Source organism: Athene noctua, chromosome 22, assembly GCF_965140245.1.
Source record: "Athene noctua chromosome 22, bAthNoc1.hap1.1, whole genome shotgun sequence".
Taxonomy (NCBI): Eukaryota; Metazoa; Chordata; class Aves; order Strigiformes; family Strigidae; genus Athene; species Athene noctua.
In genome coordinates this window covers 9139993-9167289 of record NC_134058.1, presented here as the reverse complement: position 1 = coordinate 9167289, position 27297 = coordinate 9139993, and the positions used below count along the sequence as shown (strand labels likewise).

Sequence of the window (27297 nt, the reverse complement as noted above, 5' to 3'; positions counted from 1 at the left end):
TGTGGGTGAGCAGCTGTATGGCAATGACATCTAGTTGCAGCAATGCTCAGAGCAGAGGCCAGCAGCGAACACCTCCTGCCTTCTGCCAAAAGCAGCTACTAAAGCCCCCAAACGTGGCTCAAGGCTCCGCACGCCCCCAGTTACAACCAGCAGACATCAGGACGCTTTCAGACATCCTGACCTCAGTCCCCTCCTCTCTGCACGGCCAGCGTCACCTCTTCCCAGACACACAGCCTGACATTTCGGGATGCTAAGACGCACGCAGCTCGCCTGCGCCCGCATGCCAAGCAATTTGGATCCCCACTGCTCCTTATTGCTCCTTCAACCTCTGTCTCACCAGCACGCTTTGCTGGCAAGGACTTTCTGTTTCCTTGCAGGTCACAGAAACCCGTGTCATGGCCCAACCTGTAGGTGCTTCCCAGCCCCAGTCCCGTTTGTAGATGAGAGCTGTATATAATAACTGAACAGCAGGCGCTACACAGCATCCACGTATCTCAAATGGACTAAGAGCTACATTTTATCATGTTTGCTTAAATATGATTAGAAGCCAGGGCAGGTTTGTGGCTCTGAGTGATCATAAATGGTGCAGGGAGGGCAAAGTGAGAGCTTCTGCTGGCGCTCTTCGTTGTGTGCCAAAGGCTGGATGCAGACCCGATGAAAGAAAATATTGTTTTAATGCAGGAAAATAGGAATTGTGGTGACTTACTGCAACAAGGCATCTACAGCTGACTGTGCTGGGGGATTAGATGCATTAACTGATGCTGGAGGGGCAGCCGAGCCCCCTCCATTAGCCAGCCTGCTCCTCCCCATAACAAAAGGTTACTGAGCCCATCTCCCAGGGAAGCACCTCAGCTCTCAGAGTCTGCAGCAAACCACCACTGTTAGGGAGAGGGAATTCCCTCTGGCTGCTGAAGCGTCTCATCTCCGCCCTGTGAAACGCCGCTCAGCATTTGCTGAGCTGGAGGCTGTTGAAAACACTGCTTCCATTTTCCAGGGCTTGAATTCGCTGGGGACGTGCTAGCAGCCTGCCAGACCGCTAATGAAATCTGCCAAGACATCAGCATCAGCCAGGGTGCAGGGGCTGCCAGGGCTTGCCCAGCTCACACGGAGGGTTTTCAGACTGCGGGTACCTGCTTTCCCCACCTCTCCCCGGGAGAGGCTTCAAGCAGTGTCCAAGCTCCCTCCGTACTCCCACCGCCTCCTTCCCTTGCTCCCGAGCAAGGCAGAAGCATCTTTGCACCTAATCACAGATGGGCTGAACTTAAAAAAACCCCCAACCAAACCAAAACCAAAGCCCAGAGCACAGAATTTGCATATGCTGTGTTAAAATAACACCTTGGGGCTGGCAAGATTACACTTTACACTGGAAAATGCCAAGTGAGGACTGCTCACAGCTGCTGCCACACCCAGCGGCCCCCTGCCTTCTTCCAGTGGATCCTTCAGTAGGACGGACAGACACTAGGTCAGAATGAAAGTCGCACAGAAAACAGATATTTCCTAACAGTCACAAGCTTAGTCCTGCACCCTAAATGGCACCAATTAATGCATGGAGATATATAAATCATTAACTGATCTAACATCCTCCATGGGATGTTACTCCCCAGGCTCCTGTTACAGGCATTCTGCCCTTTTTCCAAAAGCATCCGGCACCTGCAACAGGAGAACACAGCAAAGGGCAGGACAGTCCCATGCTCCAGGCTGGCCTGACAATAGCTTCTCTGCTTCCTTACAGAGGACAGCACCAAGGTCAAGAGGGGCACAGGACCCCACAAAACCCAGTGGGTCACCCAGCACCTGGGAGAAGACCTGGAAAAAAAAAAAAAATTTCACATTTTCAGAAACAAGAAATCGCATTTTCCTTCCAATCAATTGCTTCACTCTGTAGCTCTGTATTTCATTCTCCTTGTTTTATTTTTACAGAGGAAAAAAACCAAAGAATATGCAGCATAAGAAGCAATCACTAGTGATCAGCATCTTCAGCGTTTTGCACACTAGACCAGGATGTGCCCTGGGAAATGCATCCTCCTTCTGGGTAGGACAGAGGTGTTGACAACATTGCAATTTGCTCTGACGTGCATATTTCATCCATCAAGAAGGAACTGAAATGGGGAGATCTGAGTTATGATCTTCTTATAATGATACAGGAGATGCCTTGATGGTCTCTGTACAGCTGCAGAGCTCTCACTGGGTGTATACTCCTGGCAGGACTCTGCTGAGGATACGTCCATGCAGACTCTGGCAGGGCACAAAGGCAGGAGAGATGGCCCTAAACAGGAGATGCAAGCCTGAACTGTGCCTGATGTGTGATCCCCACCATCCCCCTTCAACTGCGCCAACACTTGGCCAACAGAGACCTAATGGATCAAAACCAAGATGCATCACTTGCATGCTCTCCCCTAGCTAAGCTCCCCTCAGCCTTCTGAGCGGGCTATAAATAAGGCCCCTTCTCCCTAAACCCTGCTAAACATTTGCTCTTCCTCCAAAGTTTTTCAGAAACAAAGAGAGATCAGCTTATCCTCACGCTCCCTGAAGATACCAGCTCCCAGATGAAGGCTCGGCCACCTACAAAGCATCACCTGGACAATCCATCCCCTGCTCCAGAGCACTCACACAGCCTGGGCAGGATTTCCACAGCTCCCATGCCCCAGGGAGCCAGAAGAAAGCTTCCATCTCCACCAGCCTGTAGGACAAAATCCACCCCTTATCTCCCAACACATCTGCTCTGATACCATCAAGACGTACTTGCCTGTTCTGTCATTATCCCAAGTGCCGTGCACTGCTCTCCTGTGTCCGGGCAGGCATGAGATGGTCTCCAGCAGTTCCCCCCCTGTTCTCCTCCAGGCCAAAAGGAATCCCAGGTTTTTTCACTGCTTCACCTCTGTAACAGAGTTATTTTCCCCTCTCCACAGGTGGCCATGGCCCGGTTTCTGGCTCTTCTTTAAGCAGCGATATCCAGGGTTTGAAGGTGTCCTGTCCCGGGCTTGGAGTTGTGCTTCAGCTTCGCGGTGGCTCAAAGGCTCTCCTGCCAGCCCAGGAGCTGGGGAAGGCCTGAGAAGGCTAAGAGGAGCTCCAGCAAAGGTGCAGAGGCACCTGGCCATTAGCACTAATCCTCAAGACCTTGAGCACCATCTCCTGGTCATTCCTGGATTCAGTGGCAACGTAACCTCACGCTTCATTTCACCATCACCACAGAGCCTGGGGGACAAACCCTGCATGCAACTGAGGCAGAGAAAGGTGGGAGCCCTTCAAGACACGTGCAACTCTTCAACAAGGTCATATGCTTCCTGCCACACTCACACACACAAAATGCCACGCGGAATATTAGCTCCTCTCCTGGGAGCACCTCATGCTGTTCACTTCTTCTCTCCAGGTTGCAACAGGAACAACAAACTCTCTTACTAGCACAATCACCTGGGTACGCTCCTGTGTGTCCATCTCTGCCTGGTGGCTGTGAGCAGCCGGCACAAGATCCTGCTGGAAAACTCCAATCTGTTCATCTCCTGCACTCCCATGGCTCTGGGTAGTGTGATAAAATGGGTGCTGCTCGCTGCAGGGTCTCAGGCTGCGAGATGCGCTGGGATCGCTGCTCAGTATGTAAATATCCCAGTGGCAGAGTTCAACCTTTTGGCATGAGGGAAAGGAAGATAAATGCTACCAGTCCCCTCAGAGCCACAGGAACCCTGCATCTATCTAATTGCACTTCATAATGGATTCAGCAAACCATTAATTATCAGATTATATTTTAGGAAACTGCAGATAAAAAGCTTTATGAAATTTAGCCTTAAAGGAGCCAGTGTGCTGCAGTGAAGCTGTTGCATCACGCTGGCACCAGAGAAGCAAACTTTACAGTAGGCATATGAACACATTTTACAAAGCAATGCCCTGCGTGCCACAGGGAACGTCTACGTGCACTCACAGCAGCTACTGCACACTCAGACAGAAATACCTCCATTAGTGCCAACCCACTGACAGCAGCAACGAGGGGCCCTGGCACACAGGCACAGCTCCTTCTCCTTCCTCAGATGTGGCAGCTTCAGCCTGTTCTCAGTGAATTAGAGGAGGGGTGGGAGATCTCTGGGCTGTTTGCTCACAAAGGGGATGTGGATACATAGACCTGCCTGTGACCCTTCTTCATAACGCAGAGCCACAGCAAGAACATGGATGGGATCAGATCTGTGCTACACAAGGTATTACCTAAACAGCTCTTAAGCTGTTTAGCACAACTCCCAAGAAGTCTGAGCAGAGAGGCCAGATGTCAGCTCGGTGCTGGAGGACCTTTCCAGCTGGCACAACAGGCAGCACAAAGGTACAGGGGAGAGCAACAGAAAACAAAGCAGCCCTTACTCACCCTGCAGAGTAGCAGATACCTGCAAGCACATCAAAATCTCAACCTTCTTTGGTTTCACATACTCCTACCACCCCAACTCCATCCTGCACTAGTCTCTGTTCACAGAAGTGGAGGAACGCACGTGAACACACCCCATTCCCATCCTCTCCTCTGCTTCTTTATTTCTCTTGAGCTGGGAGGGATGAGTGGTCCAGTTCACATGAGCTGGCAGCTGCTCTCTCAAGGAGACTTCCCAGGCCCTTGTGAATGTCTACAAACCTCTCCTCTTCTTGGCCATGCTGTGCCTGCTGCATGCCATTTCTTTTGCAGCATCACATACCCGGGGTTGCTTTCCCAAAGAAATCCTGAAACTCCCTGCTGGAGCAGCACATTGAGGTCCAGCTCCCAGATGAGTCTAGTGGATACCAGGTGCCATGCACGGGCACCCACCGCTTTCACTTGGTTTCTTCACAAATAAGAGTGACTTTGTCATCAAACAAGTCCTCCATAGTCACTGCCATCAGCTCGGAGCCTGTTTGGCTCACTTGGGATTCAGGCAATGTCACAAAGACTTGGGAGCCAGCGAGTTGGGTGTCATCAAAAGAGATGATGTGCTCTGCTGCTCCTTGCTCCGACGTGTGAATCACCTGTGTGGAACATGACCTAAGAGTCAGACACTTACAGCACTACCTCCCGCATGAGCACTTTCCTACCCACATCTGCCCCAGCCCCAGCTCTGGTGATAACATTTACCTTCACGCCAGAGGTCTGCAATTACAATAGGCGTGAGACTAATGGGAAACACCAAACCACACACACACTGATGATGCAAAAGAGAAGACAGGAGAGTAATTTAAATATTTTTCTCCACAAAATTGCTATAATTAGCTCCACAAGCAGTCACAGACAAGGAACACTCTGTGATTATCCACTGGAGGAATGCCAGCCCAGGGAATCTTGCACACTGGGCTCCCTCATTCAAGGAGCTGTTCTCCACTGATGGCTGAAACATTGAAAAGAAAGAGTCTAGGTTCAAGCCTAGTATTTGGCCTCCAACAAAACAGCTATAATCTCACAGGGTATGTCGTCTGGGTTTTAATAGACTCTGAGTAAACAGGCACTTCTGCACACACTGTCACTCCCTCCTCCTAGGCTCCTGAAAACTAGGACTGAGCTGCTTCCCCTCCAGTGAGCCTGCCTCACACCAGCACGGAAATCCCAGAGCACTGTGGGCTGGGGGGCCTGCATCCTGGACCCTTCTAAGAAGGGGGAATCAGGGAGCAGAAGGGGTGACAGGAGACACAGGGTAGATTTGGGAAGAATAAGAGGGTTGGAGCGGGAGGATGGATGAACAACGGCGGGGGCTGTGGCACAGAGCAGTGGCACAGAGCAGTCTTTACCTGCACAATCTGGGCTGTGGTGGTTTGGGAGAAGACCACCTTGGGATGCTCAGTGCTGTAGTGTCCCTCCAGCTCGCCCTGGGAGGGGAAGAGCTCCCCACAGAGCTCACAGGTGAAGGTGCTCTCCATCTGCTTGAAGTGCTCGCTGGTGACATGGTTCTGCAGGGCCCCTGGGAAGCGGAAGGATGCTGAGCAGTACAAGCAGCAAAACGGGTGGGAGCCTGCGGGGAGAAGCACTGCCCTGAGCCTGGGCTGCCATGGCCAGAGCCTGTCCAAGGGCACAGGGAGCTGCAAACAGCCACAGTGTGCTGGGCTGAAACCCACCAGGGACTTGAGGCATGGCATGTGCCGGTGTCCCTTCTCCTGGCTACACCTTGGCTCTGTCAAGCAGGCTGTGGCTGTTCAGATCTGTCAGCTCTAGCATTCAGAAACCAGGATGGCGTATCTGCTTGTAGCTGCAGCTGTCCCTTCCTGCAGACATCTCTCCCTCCTGTTCCCTTACTCCTGTTCCCTGCTCCTTGTTGGAGAAGTTGCTTGCGCCTCTTGATTCAGCTATTGCAAACCCATTACCCACCCCAGAGGCTCTCTCCTCTCAGAGAGAGCTATGTCTAGGTCTTCTCCTTCCTCACTCTCCAGGCTGCTGTTGGCTGCCCTCTCCAACATCTCCTGACCCATCTCCTCTTCTGCTATCCCATGCACAGCCCTGAGGGCCCACCACTCATAGCAGTCTGGTCTGCCGGTGCACTCCACCTCCACAGCACTGCTTCAGCCTGCCCGCTTACCAGAGGGCCCTTGACATGGTCTCCCTCAGCCCAGGTCCCTCTCTGATCTTTCTGGTGCTAACCTCCCTTTTTCTTCAGCCTCCTACTAGCTCTACCCTCCACAAACCCCAATGCTCGGGGTTCAGTTCCTTGTTTCTCTATGATGATGTCTCCTCACTGCACTTTGCTTTCTTCTCTGCTGTAAGAAGCAAATCCACATCCCTCCTTGACTCCAGTGGCTCCAGAAACCTAACAAACATGTTCCAGCCTCACCAAAACCAGTGCTTTTCCAGTTCACCCCTATTTTCTGTTCCTTCACATTCTGTTTCCTTAAAGTGTCCGTGTTCGCTCTCCTGCTTACAGCTCAGATATCACTCACTGAGAGGAGCAGTCACCCCTCACAAGGTAACATGAACAACAGTAAATGTAACAGACCTGAGTGCCTGCACTTCACGTGGACCTGCAGGAGAGTCAGCGTGGGGAAGAGCTCCTTGCACATCTCACACTCGTGTAACTTCACATCTGCAAACAAGGCCAAGAACAGCCAACATGCACCCAAGGTCTTCTACAAGAGATCTGCACCAGAGCTATGTTAATACTTCAGCAACACCACACATACACACAAACATGAGGAGCAACTCTGGAGATACTGAGACTTGCCAGAAGAGACTGATATAGGATACAAAGAATCTACTGTGATCTGCAGGCAAATGGGATGTGCAACCTTGTCCTATCAGTTATTACTGTATCTCTCCCAGCAGTCACCGCATGGTTTTGTTCACTGACTGTTACCTGTGTGCTCTGCCTTGACGTGCTTTCGGTGAGCAGCAGTGCTGGAAAAGGTTTTGTCACAGGAGCTGCACTGCAGGGAGGAGAACTTGGAGGAGCGGTGGTTCTGAGCTGCAAAGACATCAGGGTGGTGGGTCCGGTTGTGATACCATAAACCTGACAACTGCTGCAATGATAAGGATCAGATCATGGTTACAATTCCAAGCTGTTCCAGGGGCATCATGACAGCAAGAAACCGTGTGGAAAGCAACAGGAACAGTGGGGCTGTGCTCAGCAGGTACAAGATCTGCTCATCCTCCCACAGGACAGGAGCTAACACCTCACTTCTGTTTCTCCATTGCCCCCAAAGAGCTGAACACTGCTGACTCACTCGCTGCAGATCCCCGTTTGGCACTGAATGTCTGTTCCCTTGTAGGAATGTACTCCCACATACACTCCCACTGAGGCATGCCATTGGCAACATGAGTATTTTTATTCCTACAGTTCTTGGGAGCTGGAAGCTTAGGTGAAAGAGATTTGTGAGGGTGCGGACAGGCAGGTATGCAGCCCTCTGCGGCCACAGCCCATCTCTCTCCATGGACCTGCCTTTTCCCTATAGACTCTGCCTCCTCTGTGCAATTTTTCCCTCTGCTGACCACAGACTGCTGCACTCAGTGCGCGCGGCCAGGAGAGACATCTTGGTGCAGGAGCAGGCAACAGCAACCTCTGGCACATGAGACCAAATCCCTGCTGCACAGCTCACCTGGTAAGCTTTGTCACAGATGTCACAGCTGAAGGGTTTCCCCCCAACATGGGTCACTATGTGGCGCTCCAGGAGCGACGGGGCACTGAAGACTTTGGCGCAGGTAGGGCAGGGGTGGTACTCCCGGGAGTGGGCTTCGTGGATGTGCTTGCGGTGCTCCTGCAGGGTGGCAAAGCTCATCCGACACTTCTTGCAGTCGTAGGGATCTTCGATGCCTGCCGCCCAGAGGTGCAGCAAAAACCACAGGGGGCAAAGAAACCAGGGAAAAAAAAGAATTGAGGGAAATTCAGAAGGAGGAAAGAAAAGGGAAAGAAATTTACTCCCCAGATGAAAGCTAGCAGTGGAGTTTTGGCTCTGCATATAGATGTTGCTGCTCCTGCTGACCTACAGCTTCCTGCAGTGAGCTCCCAGCAGTCTGCAGTTTGCTGGAAGCCATCCCTGCCATTTTTTGGGGGATAACCCTACTCATAGCATCAAACCACTGCGGAGGTCTCACCCTTCTTGGGAGGGAAAAATCCCACCACAAGACACCCAGCCAGCCTGCAGACACCAGTAACACCCACACAAGCCTCCACTGGCACAGACAGGCCTGCCATGACCCTGCAGAAGCCACGCCACACAGGCTGGGATGCCAAAGACAGAGAGGCAGCTGGCCACACTCACTGTGGAAGGTCCGGAGGTGGATGGAGAGCCCGTTGGCCTGGCGAAAGCCTTTCCCACACTCCCGGCAGACGTACGGTTTGTCCCCCGTGTGAGTGCGAACGTGGCGCGACAGCTCGATGGACTGGGCGAACACGGCGTGGCAGTACTGGCAGGCGTACATCTTCCCTGCAGGGACAGCTGGGGTGAGCGCCTGCACCTAACGGACAGGAGCTCTGTCTGGGCTATGCCTGATTTCAAAGGGAGAGGGAAGAGACTGTAAAGCAGACAGGCTGTGCTGGGGTACCCAGAGCATCTCAGCACAGGGTCAAAAAGGTCCTGGAGGTGCTGGAGAAAACGACACCTGCATTACCACTGACCTCAAGTATACGGAGATACTACAAACTTCTAGAGATACCACACGCTGGCTAAAAACTAATTGTCCAACTGCATCACACTCGTGCAACAGTGGGAAATACACCCGAGTGTATTTATTACAAACACAGTGATGCATCCTCTGTGCCCGTGAGCTGGCAGAGGCCTAAGCCCCAGTACTGCACAGGTGAAAAATGAAAAACAACATGAAATTCAGCCAGAAGGAGAGACAGGAGAAAGCAGGTTAAGCAGAGGGAGAAGGGCACATTGCAGGAGTCTAGACAGAGAGGAGCTACTCAGGAGAAAAACAAAGGAGGATGAAGAGGAAGATCCCCTTAATGGAGAGCAAACTGCTAAATGGAGGACCAGGAGAAGGGGATGGGTGAAAGGCAGTGGGGAATGGCAGGCAGAGCCACGCAGGTGAAGGAGATCTGGGAGCAGCCTGCTGCCCAGGGCTCTCCCAGAGGACCCGGGGGCAGATAAAAGGAACTAGGCACAAAGGGGTGGATGGACAGAGCAAGCTAAGCCCACAGCCAGGCTCTCACAGGGTAGGCTCACCCTCAGCGTGCTTCTTTTTGGTGTGGTAGGCGAGGGCCGAGGCCTGCATGAAGGTCATCAGGCAGTGCTTGCACATGAAGGGCCGGTCCCCCGTGTGCAGTCGCAGGTGGTTCTTCAGCGTGGAGTTGGCTGCGAACTTGGCCCCACACTCCTTGCAGGAGAAGGGCTTCTCATCAAAGTGCTCTGTCAGCTTGTGGTACTGCATCCCTGGGGAGGCAGGCAGGACACCGAGGTGGCATTGGTGCCTGACCCTGCTGCAGAGGCACCACTCCACCCAGCCTGGAGGTCCACCAGCCCGCCCGTGACACTGGGGCTCCGCCAGTGTCCTCCAGCTCGGAGCCCCACCAGGGTATCATGAGCTGCCACGGGGAGGGCAAAGAGATTCAACACCTCTTACTCATCCTGCTAAACCGGCCACAGAACTGGAACAGCTTGATTATTTTTGAAGGCTTTTAAATTTGACAGTAGCCCCACTTTTCCTTGATGAGCCATGTGGAAAACCAATTAGGGAAGAACTAATCAGAAAGCGGTTGCGCTCAGTGGGGCAGCAGAAATGAGCTGAGCTGCATTTCTCACACATGGCGCTTGCAGAGCTGCAGGGAGGAGGAAGAGGTGGAGATTTCAGGCTATTGCTTTATTATATTGTCCAGACTTCTGTCCAAACACCCCTTCTACCACCCTGCTCCCTCAAACCCTACCTGAGGCGTGAGCAAACTCTCGGCCACAGATGTCGCATGCCACAGGGAGCCGCTTCTTCTTCTTCTTGGCTGTCCCCATCACCCCATGGACCTCCAGCTGATGCTTCTCCAGCTCCTTCTTTGTTGATTTGACCTCACTGCACTCCTTACACTGGATTTGCTTTCCTCTGGCCACGCGGCAACGTTTCATGTGCACCTTCAGGCGACAGTAGAAGTGGAAGGTCTTATCACAGGCTTTGCAAACAAAACTCTTCTTGGAAGAAGCTTTTTCTTGGGGTTCCGTTGGTTCCTTGGCACCGGCACCTCCTGCCTTGTCCTCATCTTTGTCCAGAGCTTCAACTTGGGATTCACTGTTCACCTTCCACTTTCTGATCCCAGGTTTCTCCCCATTTCCCTCAATCAAGAGTCCTATGGAAAGAGCGATTCCTGTTTCAGTGGTGACTAGTAGGACTATGCACCAGCTCCTTGGTCTCCCACCTCCTGAATGTTCCTACACAGCAATAACAGACACATCAGACACGCTGCCCCATCACAACGGTGGCACACGGTTCTGCCCAAAAGTGGCTGCAGCCACGCATGGTACGACGCATGAGAGTGGTCCTTGAATTTCTCCACCCACACATACCAGGGGCTGGATGACATGGCAAGAGCCAGGGTCAAATTTTCTAAAGATCTTGCCCGTCAAGCAGGAACAACTCTTGCTTCCAAACACCTGCCTCCTGCTCAGACAGAGGCAGATGTTTGGAAGCAACAGTTATGGTACACTTAAATGTCTGAAGATCTGAGCCTCAGGTATGATGCTAAGTCTACCACTGAGAGTGGATATCCAGCCATTAATTACAAGAAATTTCAGGAACACTTCCTAAATGCAAACTCTCTGAAAGGGAACAGATAATCTTGCTATGATCCTTTTGAGTCTTCTGGTTAGGGCCCTGAGGTATTTTAAATCGCTCATTACATTCACTCCTTAAAAAGTCTAATGCTTTTCTGAGTCCCTGTAACACCATCATCTCAAAAAGCACAAGCTGGAAAAATTCACCTAGGATCTCAATCTACAGAAAAGACCCACAGGGAATGTACATAGGAAAGAAATCAAAATACAAACAGATATATTTGGCTTCTTTGCTATAATGAGAACCATGCAACTGTGTGGCCATGGAAACCAGTGCAGACTTCTCCTTTTCCCAATGCACAGGAAATTCAGCCTGTGCTTGCAAAACTTGTTTTCTGCCTCCTTTGCTATGGGAAGAGCTCAGCAAAGTGTCCCCCTGCACAGTGCTATTGCCCCGGATCTCCAACCAACTCGAAACCAGATGACATATTCCAACAGACTTGGAAATATTAAGATGTCATGTGGTGACTCACCAAGGAGAAAAACAGACTGAAAGACTGGTTTCCAGTTTGTCCTGCTCTGTCAAAATAGCAATACACACCTTTCACCTCTAAGGTCTCTTCCCACATCCCTACAACCCAACACTCTCAGTTTTTCTGACCCCACTGAAGAAGTATCTTTAAACCTCCCAGAAATGTTGAATGTCAAAAAGAGTCATCTTGCTGGGCAGGAGGAACGTGGATGAAGATATGAGCACTAAGGAAACCAGGACTGGAAATGCCTAGAAAGTGCCATGACATCAGGGGTGTAACCTGAGTCAGATGAAGTGGAATTTTGCCACAGACCCCAATGCCTCAAGAGCTGGCTCATGGTCCTCCTGTCTGAAAATATTGATCAGGATTACGAACTTTCAGCCTAGACAACAGCACAAGACTATAATGGTATAAAGGCAGAGGGAGCTCTCAACTTCGGTCCACCTTCATGGGGAAATGCATAAAGAGGCTCCAGGAACAGCTCTCCCATCACCAGGGGGATGATACTACTCCTAGAGAAGAGTTCAGAAAGAAAGCTGAAGCAGATCACATGAAATCAATGGCTAGGTACGTGCCAGTGTAATATATACATCCTGGATGGCAGGAGAAACCTTGTCTGACGGTGGAATACACCCTCAAAAAGCTTTCAAAGTTTGGCTACCATGAGAGAGGAGAAAGGAGCCATGCTAAGCTGCATGACACAAAACTGATGGGACAGAAAGGGAGGTGTCAGGTTAACCTGCAGGTTTCTTTAACAGCATCAAGTACCATGGGCTGGCTGCTATCTGGACAGAAGAGGGGACATGTAGCACTACATTGTCAGAATAGCAATTCCTTTCCACTTGGCAGCCAGGATGTCTCTCAGAGACCCTGCTATGGGTGAAGACAAGATTTCATACCTCATTAGACCAGCACTGAGGAATGGCCATTATCCAGTCAACTTCCATCCTTGTAGATGTAGGAAGCTTGGAGGTGAACCTGAGAGCTCTCATAAGAAATAAAACCAGAGTGAAGAAGTGACTGCACATCAAGTTTGAGGGGTGGTAACTTCAGATGCCTTGGGCATGCCTCTGGCTGAGCCTCTCGGGAGCAGACAGAGCCCTAGGGTAAACGTACATCAGAAAGGTCCCAGACAGGAATTCCTGACTGCAGGGTCCTCTGGGACTCTGGGCTTTGTGTCACGTTCCAGTCTCTGGTCACAAAGACATTCAGCACTGGAAGAAAAACCCTGCTGTTAATTATGGCATATTTTACACCAAGTTCTAATTCTAAAGCGGTCCACTGAGTCTGTAATCCCGGTGGCTGCTCTACCCTCCCTGCAGAACTCCAGAAGATCATCTCCTGGTGTGTGACCATCCCATCTCTCACTTCTTCAGCTTAAGCTGGAAGAAAATTTCACCTACTCCTTTGCACCTTGAAAGTCATTCTGATGTTTGCTGGCACACACAGTGGCTTCTAATGCAAAACTTTTACAGGGGAGAATGGCATTTTGCTCGCAGACCCTCCAGTTTAATAATTCCAGAGGCTGACTCAAGACTAAGTTAGATGCTGTCTTTTTTAAACACAAGACTATGTAGAGGAAAAGCCTTTTTGCTGGAGTTCTTGACACATTTCTGAGATCTAAAAGTGAGGCATATCTTGACAAACATGATCTCCCAAAAAGTGACTGTACAGAGACCTGAAAAGCAGCTGGCTAGAGAGGAGGTTATGGAGTTGGCTGGAAAAGCCAAACCTCATCCTTCCAAGCATCAGCTGCCAACAGTGAAAGTGCTCTGAGTACAGAAGGGACCCAAGGAGAAACGCACAGATTTCATATTGTACCTCCACCAAAGAAACCAGCCCATTACTTTGATGGGGATGGATGCAGACAGTTTCCTCCACAAGGATGTCTAGTGCTTTCCAACTGCTTCAGCTCACCTAAATTAAGTATCAGAATCTTTTTCCTTTCTTTTTTTGTGTGTTAGAGATGTAAAACCCGATGCTCTCAAGTGGAAATGCAAACTGTACGCACCTCCATGCAGCACATATGTTCTTCAGAGATCTAAGATCTCTGTTTCAAGTGGAAGCTCACATCCCTCAAACATGAGGCCTGCAGTTATCATTCATATCTCATGCCAAGAGCCACATGGCTGTTGATCCATAAAGACACCTGCAACATTTAGGGCTGGTAAGCAGTGATATCAGAGCTGAGGAGACTGGCCTAGAATTTAAGATACAGAAATCTGGTGTAAGGAGCTGCAGGATGCCAAAAAAGGGCTGGTAACCGGCAATCCTCCTCAGAATACTTCATACAGAATATGTATTTGCCAAGTAAATACCATTTTTCCAGGGCTCTTGTTTTTGATGTTGCTTCTTGCTTGATTTTGTCTCAACCTTGGCTTGAAGCCCTGTGAAGACACTTAGTAACAGCAGTCTACTCTCTTTGATAGTGGTGCCAGAGAAGCACGCAGCTGCCAGAGCAATCTAGCTGACTCCCCAGGTCCCTTGCTGGAAAGCACTGCAAGGTGTCCAGGAGCTGAGGTGGGCTGCACATTCACAGGCTTCAACTGCTGTCGGCTTACCTTCCCTAGAGTCACCAGGACATCAGCCCTGGTACATCCCATGGTCAGGCAGGGTCAAGGGGACTGAGACAAGCGCCTGCAGCATCAGAAGGAGACAGAGAAGGCATGGTAGATCAGAAGGAATCACCTCTTCACTGGAAATCCTCATCAGAACCATGACCAGGTGAAAAAGCCAACTGGATTGGTGGCAGATCTTGGTGGAGTTAGAAGAGAGGACCTAGATCTGAACAAGGCATGAACACTGTGCACCTACAGCGTAGGGCATCTCTTAGGGAGACCACTGAGTCCACTGTGCCAAGAAGGGGAGCAGAGCATATGCTCTCACCCCCCGAGCCCTACAGCTAGTCATCACATCTTTTACTGCTTCTACACCCCCACTGCTCCCAGTCACCCCCATCGACCACCCCAACAAGTTTTCCCCACTGCTCAAGAACACAGGCAAGCTAATGAACCAAGGGTGCAGAGTGACGTAGGAGCAGGTCACTGCCCCTTCCCAGCACAAGAGGAACATTGGCTTGGCCTGTGACTGTCGAACATGAAACAATGGCAAGTGTCAAAGCCAGGAGGCTTGTGTTCATTCATAAAGACCAACCATGGCCCTGACCCAAGTTTTCAGACAAAGCAATCAAACCTTTTACCCCTAAAAGAATAAAGATGAGACATCAATAACAGGCTGCTTCCTCTAACCACCTAGCAATCTGCTAGTATTTCCACACTGCACCGTAAACTAAGCAGCTCTGGCACTACAAGTAAACAGGGATGGATTGAGCTGAACCAGCGCCTGTGCTCAGATAAAAATCACACTGTGTACATCCCAGTGGGCTCTGCAGCCCGAAGAATCTGGATGCGCTGGGAAACACGATGCCATAAAAATGTATGCGAGCAAACAGAACAAGCAAGTCGCATCTGCATCCTTTTCAAGAGAATGCAAACCTGCAGTTAGCTTCCTGGCCCTCCATTATCTTTTTCATTAAAGCACCAAATTCTGTTAAGCATTCTTCCTTCAAATGATGGATGAAGAGATACAATTCGTCTCAGCTGGAAAGCATCTCACAGCTCCAGGCAGGGTCTCACATGCTTATTGCTATGCATTTGCTTCTGGAGTTCACCAAATTGCTATCTGCATACATTTTGTTCTACCTTTGCCAAACTAGTCCAGTATGTACCATTCCCCTACTGCTGTGGGACGCTCCCAGGGGATCATTTGTTCTGTAAAGTGTATACATAGCAAGACCAAATTAAGGCATCATAAGAAAATTAACTCTGAAAATAGTCTGGGATGGCAAAGTGCACAGTCACAGTCATCTTCACACAAGACAAGTGGACTCTGATAGGACCTTTTTTCTATCAGCCTGTGAGGTATCCACACATACACAGATACAGTCAAGGGATTGTAATAAGTCCAAATTAATACAGATCCAACAGTACAGAAAGAGCCAAAGAAACTCCACAGCTTAAGGATAATAATCCTGAAAAATAACAAAATCCTGATATAAATTGTATAATTAAGTCGCTTAAATGCTTCCAGAGCAATGGCTGGGGTGGGGAAATGCAAACACAGTTAAGGAATAGCAGTACGGGGTCAGTTACAGTCTCCACAACGCTCATAACATACAAAACTTTAACATGGTGAGTTTTACCAGCAGGAGAAATGCGCACTCCAGCATTTGGATCCAGAGGTCACCCCTGTGAATCCTACATCTGGCCAGGGGTAGTTCTTTGAAATGACCTCAGGCCACCAGGCCACCGAGGTCCACTGCCAAATTGCCCAAGCCCCCCATAACCATCTGTAAAAGACCACAGAAGGATGAAAGCTGGTGCTTTTCTTACCCACATGCCCCAGCTCCTGCATCACTGGCTGCAGGTCTGGGAAGGACTCATGGACGTTGCACAGCAGCTGACAGATCTTGATGGCTGGAACAGATTTCTCCTGGGCTGTGCTCAGAGCTGCTTTCAAGGAGGCCTCTGAACTTTCCTTCTGAGCAGAAATACTCAGTAGCTGGAAAAGGAAGAAAAAAATATCACATGACAGAGATCTTGGGCTGTGAAAGGTTGGGATGGTCTGGGAGCGAGGGCACATCTTTGTTTTATCTCTACTGCTGGGAACCTGCTTTGAGACACCAGAAAAGAAATCCCTTTCCATACAGGTTTTTGCCCTTCCACTGATGTATGTGCATGAGCTGAGAGAATTTCAGGATTAAAAAAAAAGTTACAACAAATTAAATTCTCAGACTTTCTGTTTTGGTATTAGCTCACTTAAAACCACTTTTCCACAGAAAGAGTGGTTCCTCAATGCCTTACAACATTACAAGCTTACTTGACTCATAAACCTGTGTTTCATACACAACTCTGAGCTTTTCTCTCCCTTCCAAATCCAAACCTGCTTCAGTCAGTCACTGCAAGGAAAAGCAAAGCAAGGATCTGTGCATGCCCATATATACCTCACCCTTCCAGATCTCCAGCAGCAGCTAAGCAAAGCAGGAATGAGCAACCACAGACTGCTTGGTGGAAAAGGCCAGCTCATTACTCATTAACAGAGTTAGTTTTCTAGGACATTTTCCATCTCAAAGGAAAACAGGCAAAGCACTCTGGGACACTACACAATCATGGCATCCTCAGTGCTTTTTCTAGGAGTGTTTCATTCTCCTATGTCCTGGAACAGCCAACTTAAATAGAAACCCCCTCCCTGGCAGCTCTGCTTTCTCTAGGACTTCAGTACTCTTGCAGAACTGAAGCAGTTTTGCTGTGTATGAATACCCACATTTTCACCGACTGAGAATCTCACTGGCAATTTCTTTCACCTAAGAACTCCCACAGCATTTATATAAAACACTCAACACACTTATTTCAGCAGAGGGGCACCTACAACTTTCGATGGCCTCCCCAACCTAAGTAACATCCCTTGATTTCAGTGTATGCTGAAATCCTTTGTGCCCTGAACCATGCCAGCTCCTCGTACCTCTTTTACTGCTTCTGTGAGTCCTGCCTCACCCGGAGCCAAGCCCTCCAGGTCCCCTCTCTGCTGGATGGCCTCTGAGATCAGCTTGCTGTGCCGCAGGATGATCTCGATGGCTGTGCTCTCGCTGGTGGCCACTGAAGATGAAAATAAAAAGGTATTTAAAAACACAAAACCCAAGGAGAACACGTCTTAGCTTACCTTAGCTTTGTCCAGCCTGCTCCTGAAGCTGAGCTGTTATCAGCTGGAGTGACTTCTTCGGTGCAAAGGAAACAGCAAACACCTACAGGCAAGCTTTGGTTATGCTAATTGCAGCCCTGACATCCAGCATAAAGACCTAGCAGGCCTCACTTATCACTGCTTGTCCAACTTTGGGTGAGAAGATAGGTTTTCCAAAGCACATTGCTGAAAGAGACAATGACAACCTCAAAAGGCTGGCATGATTCTCCCAAGACTCAGGATTTCTTCTGTCCCCCAGTTATGGACATTCCACTCTGCCTTTTGCAGAGAAAGAAGCATTTCTAGGCACAATCTGCCTCATCTAGGGACAGTAAGAAGTGGCTGGATGCACCATGCACCAAAAGTGCTGGTTTCTCCAGGCTGAACACAGAGGGGATATGGAGGAGTTGAGATGGAGGCAGCTACACTGCAGGCATCTGACTGCAGGCAGGCAAACCCCACAGGTTTTTGCCTGCAGGGCCAGCACACACAGCTGGGCTCTGCCCAAACTCCCTCTCCTGCCCCACAAGACCACCAACCTGAGCGCTCCTCACATACATGCAATTTTGACAATGATTTTTGGGGAAAAGCACAACTTAAGTTTTAAAGTAGGAAAACTCAAAGCCAGAGGCTGAGGCTCTGAGGAGGACAGGCTGGGGGCTGCACACAGACCTCCTATGAAACCCATGTTTTCAGTCTGATGGGCCTCCAGATGGTCATTAGTGCAGGATGGTGGCCAGCTCTCAAAACGTTTGCTCATTAAAAACCTGAAGGCACAGAGCCACAAACAAAGCAGCCACATTTGTAGATCAAAGTGCTTTTCCAACCAATGAATTGTTTCACGGAGGACATGGGTGTTGAGACCCATTGGAAAAAAAGAGGTTCCTGGCCAGGGAGAGGGGAAGGAGTTAGAAGCAGCTCCTGCCAGCAGCGAGAGCAGCTCAGGAAGAGCTTGGGGTGGACACCAAGGCCATTACCTGCTTGGAAGAAAAACTCTGCGCCGGGTTGTTTCCGGATCTCCTCCATGAGCAGGTTCAGCGGTGCCAGTTCCCGCAGAGCCAGCAACAGCTGCCAAACAGCAGAGACCGACAGAGTCCGCTCCTCCAGCGCCGCCCACACCAGCGAGGAGAAACCGCCGCCTTCGCGCTTCACAACCTGCTCCATCACCTTGGAAAGACCCACAGCGAGGCACTAACGAGGGACACCATCCACCTGCCCTGCATCATGCTTGGACAGGACCGTGGCTTACCCCAGACGCAGCCTTCTCTTGCTCCCACCCTGCCAAAGACCTGGCTCATAGCACAACTCAAGCGGTGACCACTTGGAAGCCCAGCTCCTCACCCAAACACATCAGCCATTTCCTCAACTCGCTCCAAAGCTGAGCATCTCTCCTCAATGCCCAAATCAGCCACTCTTATGTGTCAACCTTCGGCGTGATACAGAATCACAATCATCAAGGTTGGAAAGACCTTGAAGATCATCTAGTCCAACCATACATGTTACCTGCTTCACTCCCTCTACAAGATACAAAGGACTCATCAAACCAATTCCCACTCAAGGCCTTCCCTAAACCAAGCCAGACAATAAATCAGATCCTCAGGACTTGACAGGGATCCCAGATGAGAATTAAAGCTCAGTATCTCCTTGCACATGTGCAGAAGACTGCTTACCTCTCTCTCAGCAGGAGCCAGGCTCTGTGCAGCAGAGATGCCCTGCAGCAGTGTCTGGGTGTCTGTGAGGAGCTCCACTAGGTTTTCACGGTATCGTCTCAACAGTTTGGCTCCGTAATCCTCTGGGCTCCATTTGGCTGAATGCAAGTGAATGAAAATAAGAAGAGCTCAGCTTGCAGCATCTTCCCAAAGGGCTTCAGAGCTAGGGGAGAATGAAAACGCCAAGGCAGCTGGTTTTCCCAGGGCCTTACGCTCATTACACCAGGATTCACTTTCAAGCAGAGGATGAACATGACAAACCAAAACTTCTCCAAATCAAAGACAAGACAGAATATATTTTCTGCCCATACATGCCTACAGAAATAGATCTCTGACACCCAAATGCCTTTCAAGTCTCAGTCCTGGTCTGAGCCCAGAAGAAGAAAGTCTCAGTTTTCAGCCACATTCAGCAGATAAACATGAGGCCTTGTCTGTGAAAACAAGACCTTGAGATGTTCATCAACCTCTTCTCATGTCCTGGAATCAGAGACCTGATTACTGACTCTTAATTGTACTTTCACTGAAAGAAGTCTGTAAGTGAGAGTCTTTGATCCACTCCACCAAGGAGCTCCGTAACATGCTTCATCTCAGCGGTGTATGGCTATCAAACATACTAACATTTTACAAACACCCAGATGGTCCAAGGTAATCAAGAACTTAGCAGGCTGAGTTGTCCTTCATGAAGGTTTACAGGGAACACAAACCAGACTTGTGATTGCAAAGCAGCAGTGACACCCTCTTCTCTCCCTTACACTAAAAAAATGCAACCTTAACCTCATTCCTTCCTCCTCCCGTATCCAATTCCAAGCTGGGTCTACTGAGGTTTGCCCCAATGAATCTGAGAAACAATGACTCTAGAGTAACACCACAACCCTTTAAAAACACCCCAATATCAGGACACAATGGACTAATTCAGGAAAGAGGAACAGTGTTTATTCGGGATAACAAAGAGACTTGGAAAAAAATACTGTGTACCAAAAGCAGTATTTGGTTGTACTTGTTGTCAGATCAGTTGATAAATGAAACCGAAAATTGCCAAATAGATGCATCTGAAAAGGATTTTTTTCCATTGCTGGAGTTATTAAATTGGAGAAGATGCATTGTTATACTTTTGTAGGAGAAACCAAAACAAAAAACTGTAGTTCATCCAGACATCTGTGCGTGTTTTTTGTTTGTGTGCTTAGGTCTTTTCATTATTTTGGTTCAGTACCAAACAGAACCTATTTTTATTATTTGCACAGCACTACTTGGGAGAAAAGCAGCTAATACACCCAGCCTGGTGAGAAGAAAATACAGTTTCTGGGACTCAGAAGACACAGAGTGCCAGGTAAGCTCTCCAGGATGGTGAAGAGGCAAGGGCAGGCTGTGAGAATTATCAATGGAAGATTTTGAGCTAATATGAAAAATTCCCTGGGCAAAGACTTCTTGGAGATATGAGTCTACTCCCTGGCAAAGCTAGGGGAACCTCACTAAGCTCCGTAGGGTTTAGGTATGACTTGGATGTGCCCCACGTGGATCAGGGGATGGTTTACAAATGAAAATATTTTCCCCTCTTCTCCCATCGGAATGCTTCTGATTTTATTACACAAATCTGAGTTGTTCTGAATCACTCTCCAAGTCATACCAAGGTGAGCTCCATAACCAGGGCATGCCCTGCACCACCGTACAAGACATCCTCCTTTCTGTCAGCAGGACAGCACAGGACATCAAAGGCTGCCATCAGTGGCTCAAACAATTCCCTCCCTCTTCATTTCCATGATAAGAAATATCTGTGCTTCTGTTTGTTCAATCTGCAATTTGAGGAGATTCGGCTCTATGTAATTAAGGAATGCTCCTCCTTGGAATGGGTATTACCACTAGATAATTAACCATGTTGGGAGTCTGGTGTTTCAAGAAAGCAATCATGCTTAACAAATGACAAAGCAAACTGCCTGTCGGGAATGTTTGCTACAGAGGAAATTATCAGCATTATGAGCACAGTTTTGCTTTCTATTAAACACTCATTTACATTTCACTGCATGTTAATTTAGTTTTTAATTTTTATGTGACTTCAGAGCTGGTGAAATTCGCCTCTCTATCTGACCTGCTTCAGGGTGTGCCTAAACCCACTGAACTTGGAAGACTGTCCCACCAGTCAAAAGATGAGACAACAAACAATAAACCCCCCCAAAAGAAAAAGGAGGAGGGGACTAGCCATCCCAGATAACGATGTCTAATGGGGACACTAAATGTGGGGCTCCCAGAAGCACTCTCCGCTCCACACAGGAGACCACGAATCAATGACCATGATGTGCAGAAGTGCTACCTGGATCAAGGACAGGAGCACAGCCCAACTGAATTTTCTCCAGTCTCTCTCAATCACAAAGAATTCACAAAGACAGCAGTCAGGTAAGACACTGTCTGTATTTAATGTCAAGAGAACTACGACTCTGGGGAAGTGTTACGTATTTGCTTGCAAAGCCAGCAAGTACCATTAAGTTAAAGTCACCAATGGACCCGAGTTTGGTAAAGATGCCTTTACCTCTGAACCATCAAATATGTGAAATTGTTCTGTTTATTATGGAGACACATGCTGCTGCTGCTGCTTTTAAGTGACTCAAAACCAAAGAGTAACTTGACACTGGAGGGAACAGTTCTGTTTTCCAGAGATAACGTCCTGGTTTCTACCCTGTCAAACCCAAGGAAGGAGCCCAACAGGCTTCTGTCCCACACTGCTCATTTCACTGCAAAGCAGAGGCCTTTTCACTGGCATAGTCCTCCTACCCCAGTGCTCCCAGACCATTTTGTTTGAATAAAATGGCCATCTCATTCCCTCATGTGAAAGTAAGGGTACAGAAGCATGCTGCAGTCCAGACAAGCATCCAAACATCCTAGAAATTTCCTATTCTGAGCCCCCAGGCTTTGAAGTTTAGTCTACCCATACCTTTGCTGTCAGAGATGTTTGCTGTTGCCACCAAGTTGTCTAGCAGAAGGTGGAGGCCAGGGAATGATGCTTTCACAGCCCCCAGAAGTTTGACCAAGCTTTCTGCTTTCAGGGTTTTCTCTTCATCCACCTTCCTGAGCAGATTGTCCATGGCTTCCCTCTGAGAGCTGTCTTCACAGCAATCCAAAACTACCTGTGACAAAGAAACAGACAAGAACCTGTCTGTGAGAGCCTTCTACAACTCCTGGATCTGAATAGAGACTGGAGAAATAGGAACAGTACCACAGTCCACAGTACTGCAATAAATCCATATCCACTGCTTCCACAGATTTGATTAACTAGGAGGTGTTATGGCGTGCTAGTTACAGGAACATCTAAACATGTCCCAGGTGTGTCTGACGTGTCACCTTGAAAACTACCCTGGTAGGTTCTTCCACCAAGCTCAGCTCTTGGAAGTGGCTGACAAGCAAAAAAAAATTATTCAAAGGAAACAAAAATAGACTTAAAGACAGGGTTCAAAACAATATTTCTTTTAATATTTTTAGATAATACTTTTTAAATTGGCAGAGTCTTTTCCCTTGTCTCCCCAATTTTTCTGCTTCTCATCAAAAGACAGAGATGGACAGAAAAAAATAAAAGACTTGTTATTTAAATAAGCATCCTATTAATTGAACGATTATTTCTATGATGAGGCCACATGAGACATCTCTTATGTGAGGTGCAGTCACTGTAGCTTAGAAAAGCTCTAGTATGTCAGTATAATACCTACAAGGCTCCTACAACAGAAAGCCAGTTAACAAATACAGGTTGACCTCCTCTCTGCAAACGCTGTGTTCCTGAGCATTTGAAATGTAGGACTGGCAGAAACTCTGCAGGTCACCAGCCCAGTTCCCTGCTGTCATAAGCACTGCACTACACAGTCCCATGAATACAATTATTAAGATCTGTCCTAAAACTAGTTACATTTTTGCTCCCTTTCCCCTGGTTGGAAAGCTCTTCCAGTCTCATTCCCCTGTTGATTCTTCTAATTTTCAGCTTAAATTTATTCATGGCCAGTGTATACCCATTTGTTCATGTGCCAACATTATCTTTTAGCTTAAAAAGCCTTCTGAAGTCTCTGAGGTGTTTACCCTACCCTTCCTCTCCAATTTCTTTATAAGAGCATGATCATATTCCCTCTTAGTCTTCATTTCACTTGTCTAAATAAGGCAGCTCCTCTCGTAAAACAGTTTCTCCATTCCCCTGATCTTATGACTGCAGCTGTCTCTGCTTTGATACAAATTCATCTTTTTTGAGGAAGACTAGAACTGCACACAGAAATTTCAGATGAGGTCTTAATTCTTAGTTCTTGTTACTGCATCTAAACGCACGCCCTTCACTGTATACTACCACCTCGTTCAATTCTCACTACTTAGTTCTGCAGCCATGTAATTCTTCTCCCCCTTGCAGATCCTCCTCTGTGTGGACAAAAGATCCCGGTTTTGCTCCTCAGCAAGTTTTGCTAAGCATGCTTTGATATTTTTGCGTCAATAACATTAGTGTTCATATTCAGTGCATGCCAAGCATCTCACTGGTAACACTGCTTCAACCCATCAGTCCTGCCTTCAGCACAATCTGTAGTTATCTCCCAATAACATACACCCTTTTTAAATATCACCGCTTTCTCTAGTTTAACAGTTTCCTCACATGAAATTCAAATGTTTTGCTCAAGTTTAGATCAGGGCAGAAAAACTCATTTTTATCTCATCAAACAAAGATTCCAGGTCAGGCAGTCACAATTTACTTGAACACCCTTCCTGCATTTTATCCCATTTTTTTGGCTTATATGCAGTGCTTCAGCTGCATGTGCCCTCCAGCCTGTCCCAACACACATTCCTCTGCAACCCAGAGCTGGCTGCCTGGATCACTCCCATGTGTCTGTCCTGGCCATCAATTGTAGGGACCACTCTCAACCTGGAAAATACAGCAATAAACCTTGTCGTTGCTCTCACAGCCATGTGTGTCAGCTCCTCCAGTCTGCTGGGGGATGACCTTTGACTTGTGGTTTCACTTCAGCTGCAGGAAATTCCTGTTTCTGTATGTCTCTTGGATTTGTCCCTCGGCTCAGTCGTGAGTTTGATGGTCATGTCTTCTCATTATTATTTATCTTTACTGGATCAGACAAACATTGGTTGCCACAATACAGCCTGTGATGCCCAGCAGCCTGACGTACCACAGGACTCTCTTCATACCTCTAAAGCACATTTCTTTGCCTGTTGGCCATTTCAGCCATTCCTTGCAGGTCCTAATACTCTTCCTCAAGTTATTCAATCACTCAGGTCGGTAACCTCTCATACAAATTCTTCTCTCTCGTTGAGGATGCAAATTTCAGATAGTTCTCCTACCTTCAACATAAAAGAAACTAATCCAGCAGCTCCTCCTGTGCTCTTACGAGCAACTGATCTCATTAATTAGTTTCTCTCATTTCTAAAGATCTGTCCTTTTATAGCCAAAACTCTGTTAAACCTGTTGACATATCCTCCCATCTAACTCACACTGAGCTGACTCTGGATCACTCAGTCTGAAGTCCTAAGAGGATGCAAAAAGGGGTATCAGAGCAGCATCCTTTTGGGGAGCTCCTGTTGTAACCTACCACTGCTCCCAGGCAAGTGTCGACAGGCACAGAAGTGATGTCCCTGGCAGCAGGAGACAGAGCGTTGACATTTCAAGACTCATTTTGACAACACCAGGTGAGAAAGTCAGAAAACATCCCCCCATTCTCCCTGCAACAGGGCTTCTCCATCCCCCGTTAAGACCGCTCCTACAACAGCCAGTAACCTTGCTTGTGCTGTCATTGATACCTGTCCTAACTCTGGAGCAGTTTGCTTTGAGCATCAAGCTATGGAGGCACTGGAGCCAAAGGGAAGAGAAAGCACATAGCTCAAAATACCAAAGTCCCCTCTAGAAGAGAGCCTGGACAGAAGGACAGATGTTTCTACCGCTACTCTGATGCTCTGGGTTCAGGGCTGTACTGTGGACTGGTTGCTCTGAACTCTGCAACAACCTAAGCCATGGAACACCATGCATGAGAGGTTACCTGCTCTTCCTCTGTATCCAAGTTTAGTTAAGTGATAATCAGCATCAAATCTTCCACCCTACCTCCCCACATTACAGAAACACTAATAAAGCCACAAAGTTAAGCACTCAAAAAATAGAAATGGTAGGTAAAAAAAACAGGGATTTACAAAGAGGCTTCACAACACATCAGGTACTGTTTTTCCAGCAAAGAAAATCAGACTTGCTCCATGCACAGCTTGGACCAGGCACAGAAAGAACCCGGTTGCCTAGAAAAAAAGGCTGTTACACGTAAAACTTGCGCTTGTCTTGCTGAATAAATGTGTAGCTAATGAGGCAGTGACTGTGAGAAGAAAAAGTAAAACCTCATCTTTATGAACCCTTGGAGAACGAGATCCTACCTCTTCCAGTCAAGAGCTCTAGTGCAATGCTGGATGAATCAGGTAAGATGAAACCTTCAGAGGTGGCTACTAATTCCATGTTCTTTTTCCCAGTACTGCACCTGAGACACCAGAGATGTCAGCTGCACACATGCCACAGGCCCATCATTTTAATCAATTTAACTTCTGAAATAATAAAGCACTTCTCCACTCGTCTGAGGGGTGGGGCGGGGGAGGGCAGGGAAGAGGAAAAAAACAAATAAAGCAAGCCTGAAAAAAAGGGAACCCCCCAAGGTCAGCCTACACTTAGTAATTTCTGCCTTATTTTCCTGTGGCACAGCATGGGAAAAGCAATGCACCCAGCCTCAGGGGAGTGCCCCCCAAATACATCTGTTATTTGCTGGGAACCTGTGGCCCAAAACAAGAGCATGAAGAGATCTGATAGGAGAAGGACTTTGTATTCGGAGCAGCGTTTGGAGGCTCTGCAGCAAATGGATCATACAGTGACTGAAGAGGATAAAAAGAAATACTGAATAACACTGCCCTTTCACCAAAAGAGGCAGGAGTCCCGTAGTATATGATGATGCAATTAAAGGCTGTATCCTGTGGCCAAGGAGCAGAATAGCGATGGCAGAAAAGGTTGGTTTGTTGTTTTTTTCTTTTTCAATGGGAAGGACAAACAAAATGGCTGCATTTTTACTACCTAATTCCATAAAGACAAAAAGAAAAGCCAGGGAAAAGGTGCAGCCTTTAAAAGAAAGGCCACACTGCAACATAACCAGGCATATATGAAAAATCCTAATCTCCCCACTGCTGATGCAGCTTTCACAGCCAGGAGCTCAGCGCCAGGCACCCTGCACAGGTCTCTGCTGACAGCCACAATATCCCCAGCAGATGCTGAGTCCTTTGCTGCATTCACATCTTGCTCTCTCCTCTCACTTCTACATTCCAGGCTCAGCCATGCTGTTTTCAGAGGGGAGAATTCATCAGCTGCCACACCCTAGCCCACAAGGACAAGGCAGATGCTTCTGTGGGCAGCACCTTCTCTGACCCTCCTGCCCCGAGCTGTGCCCATGCTTGGGGATGTTCCACACCAGACACTTGGTCAGGGACTGCATGCAAGTGAGCACAGCATTAGTTGAAGGACTGATGAGATGGGCAGAGATCCTCAGCCCACCTGTCATGGCTCTGGTCAGGCTCACTCAGACAGAAAGCAGACATCATTCATGCTGCTGAGCACAACAGTGCTTTCCACTCACTATAATCCCACGTCAGGGGAACTAACTGATGTGACAAGCTAGGACAGGAGGTCTGCGAGCTGCGTACGGAGCGCAGCATGCTAGGGCACCCTGCAAGTTTCAGCTGCACAGGCAGGGTATAGCCAGCTCCCTCCAACACAAAGGAAAGCAGGTTATACACAGTATTTTGTCCTTTATGGCTTCTGCAAATCAGTGCGCATAATGTAATTGCTTACAGGAAAGCAAAAATCCTCCCCACCAACTGCTGCATTCAACACATTAAAAAAAAAATAAAAAAAATCAGTCAGTGGATGTGCTACTCCTGCAGGCAACTGTGTGATAAGAGTTAAAGAAAAGAGTTAAAGCTGGGAGAGTCAGCTGAAAGGCAAACTGAGGACCATGTACACAAGGAGGTAACTGGCAAGCACAGAGGTATTAGTGGTTCTGCTGAAACCAAACTGCATCACAGAGCCTTCTCTGGGCTCGCAAAAAGGTATTTTCAGGGCCTACGGGAAGTACCAGGCACCTCCTCTGCGCCAGGCTCCACTTGCAGGAGCAGCCTGACTCTGTGTCTGGCAGCGTAGTGTTCCTCCTGGTCTCGAG

The 27297-nt window shown here is 48.4% G+C and overlaps 1 protein-coding gene across 7 annotated transcripts in view; it reads right to left on the bottom strand.

Annotated features, from left to right (window-relative positions):
* Positions 1-1650: 1650 nt before the first annotated feature.
* The window catches only part of ZBTB40 (zinc finger and BTB domain containing 40), a 42823-nt gene continuing 17176 nt past the window's right edge, over positions 1651-27297 (bottom strand). For 2 of the 7 annotated variants that reach the window (XM_074924921.1, XM_074924920.1), the window contains exons 6-18: positions 22023-22215; positions 19061-19197; positions 18368-18557; positions 17175-17308; positions 16046-16214; positions 10290-10697; positions 9592-9798; positions 8683-8847; positions 8020-8234; positions 7281-7443; positions 6924-7010; positions 5728-5948; positions 1905-4974 (exon numbers count right to left, since the gene is read on the bottom strand). In XM_074924921.1, coding sequence (XP_074781022.1) covers positions 4783-4974; positions 5728-5948; positions 6924-7010; positions 7281-7443; positions 8020-8234; positions 8683-8847; positions 9592-9798; positions 10290-10697; positions 16046-16214; positions 17175-17308; positions 18368-18557; positions 19061-19197; positions 22023-22215 — 2481 coding nt within the window. In that variant the 3' untranslated portion in view covers positions 1905-4782. Of the gene's footprint in view, positions 1807-1904; positions 4975-5727; positions 5949-6923; positions 7011-7280; positions 7444-8019; positions 8235-8682; positions 8848-9591; positions 9799-10289; positions 10698-16045; positions 16215-17174; positions 17309-18367; positions 18558-19060; positions 19198-22022; positions 22216-27297 lie in introns of those variants that run through there. The other 5 variants (XR_012635026.1, XR_012635027.1, XM_074924922.1 and 2 more) reach the window with 5 other exon arrangements.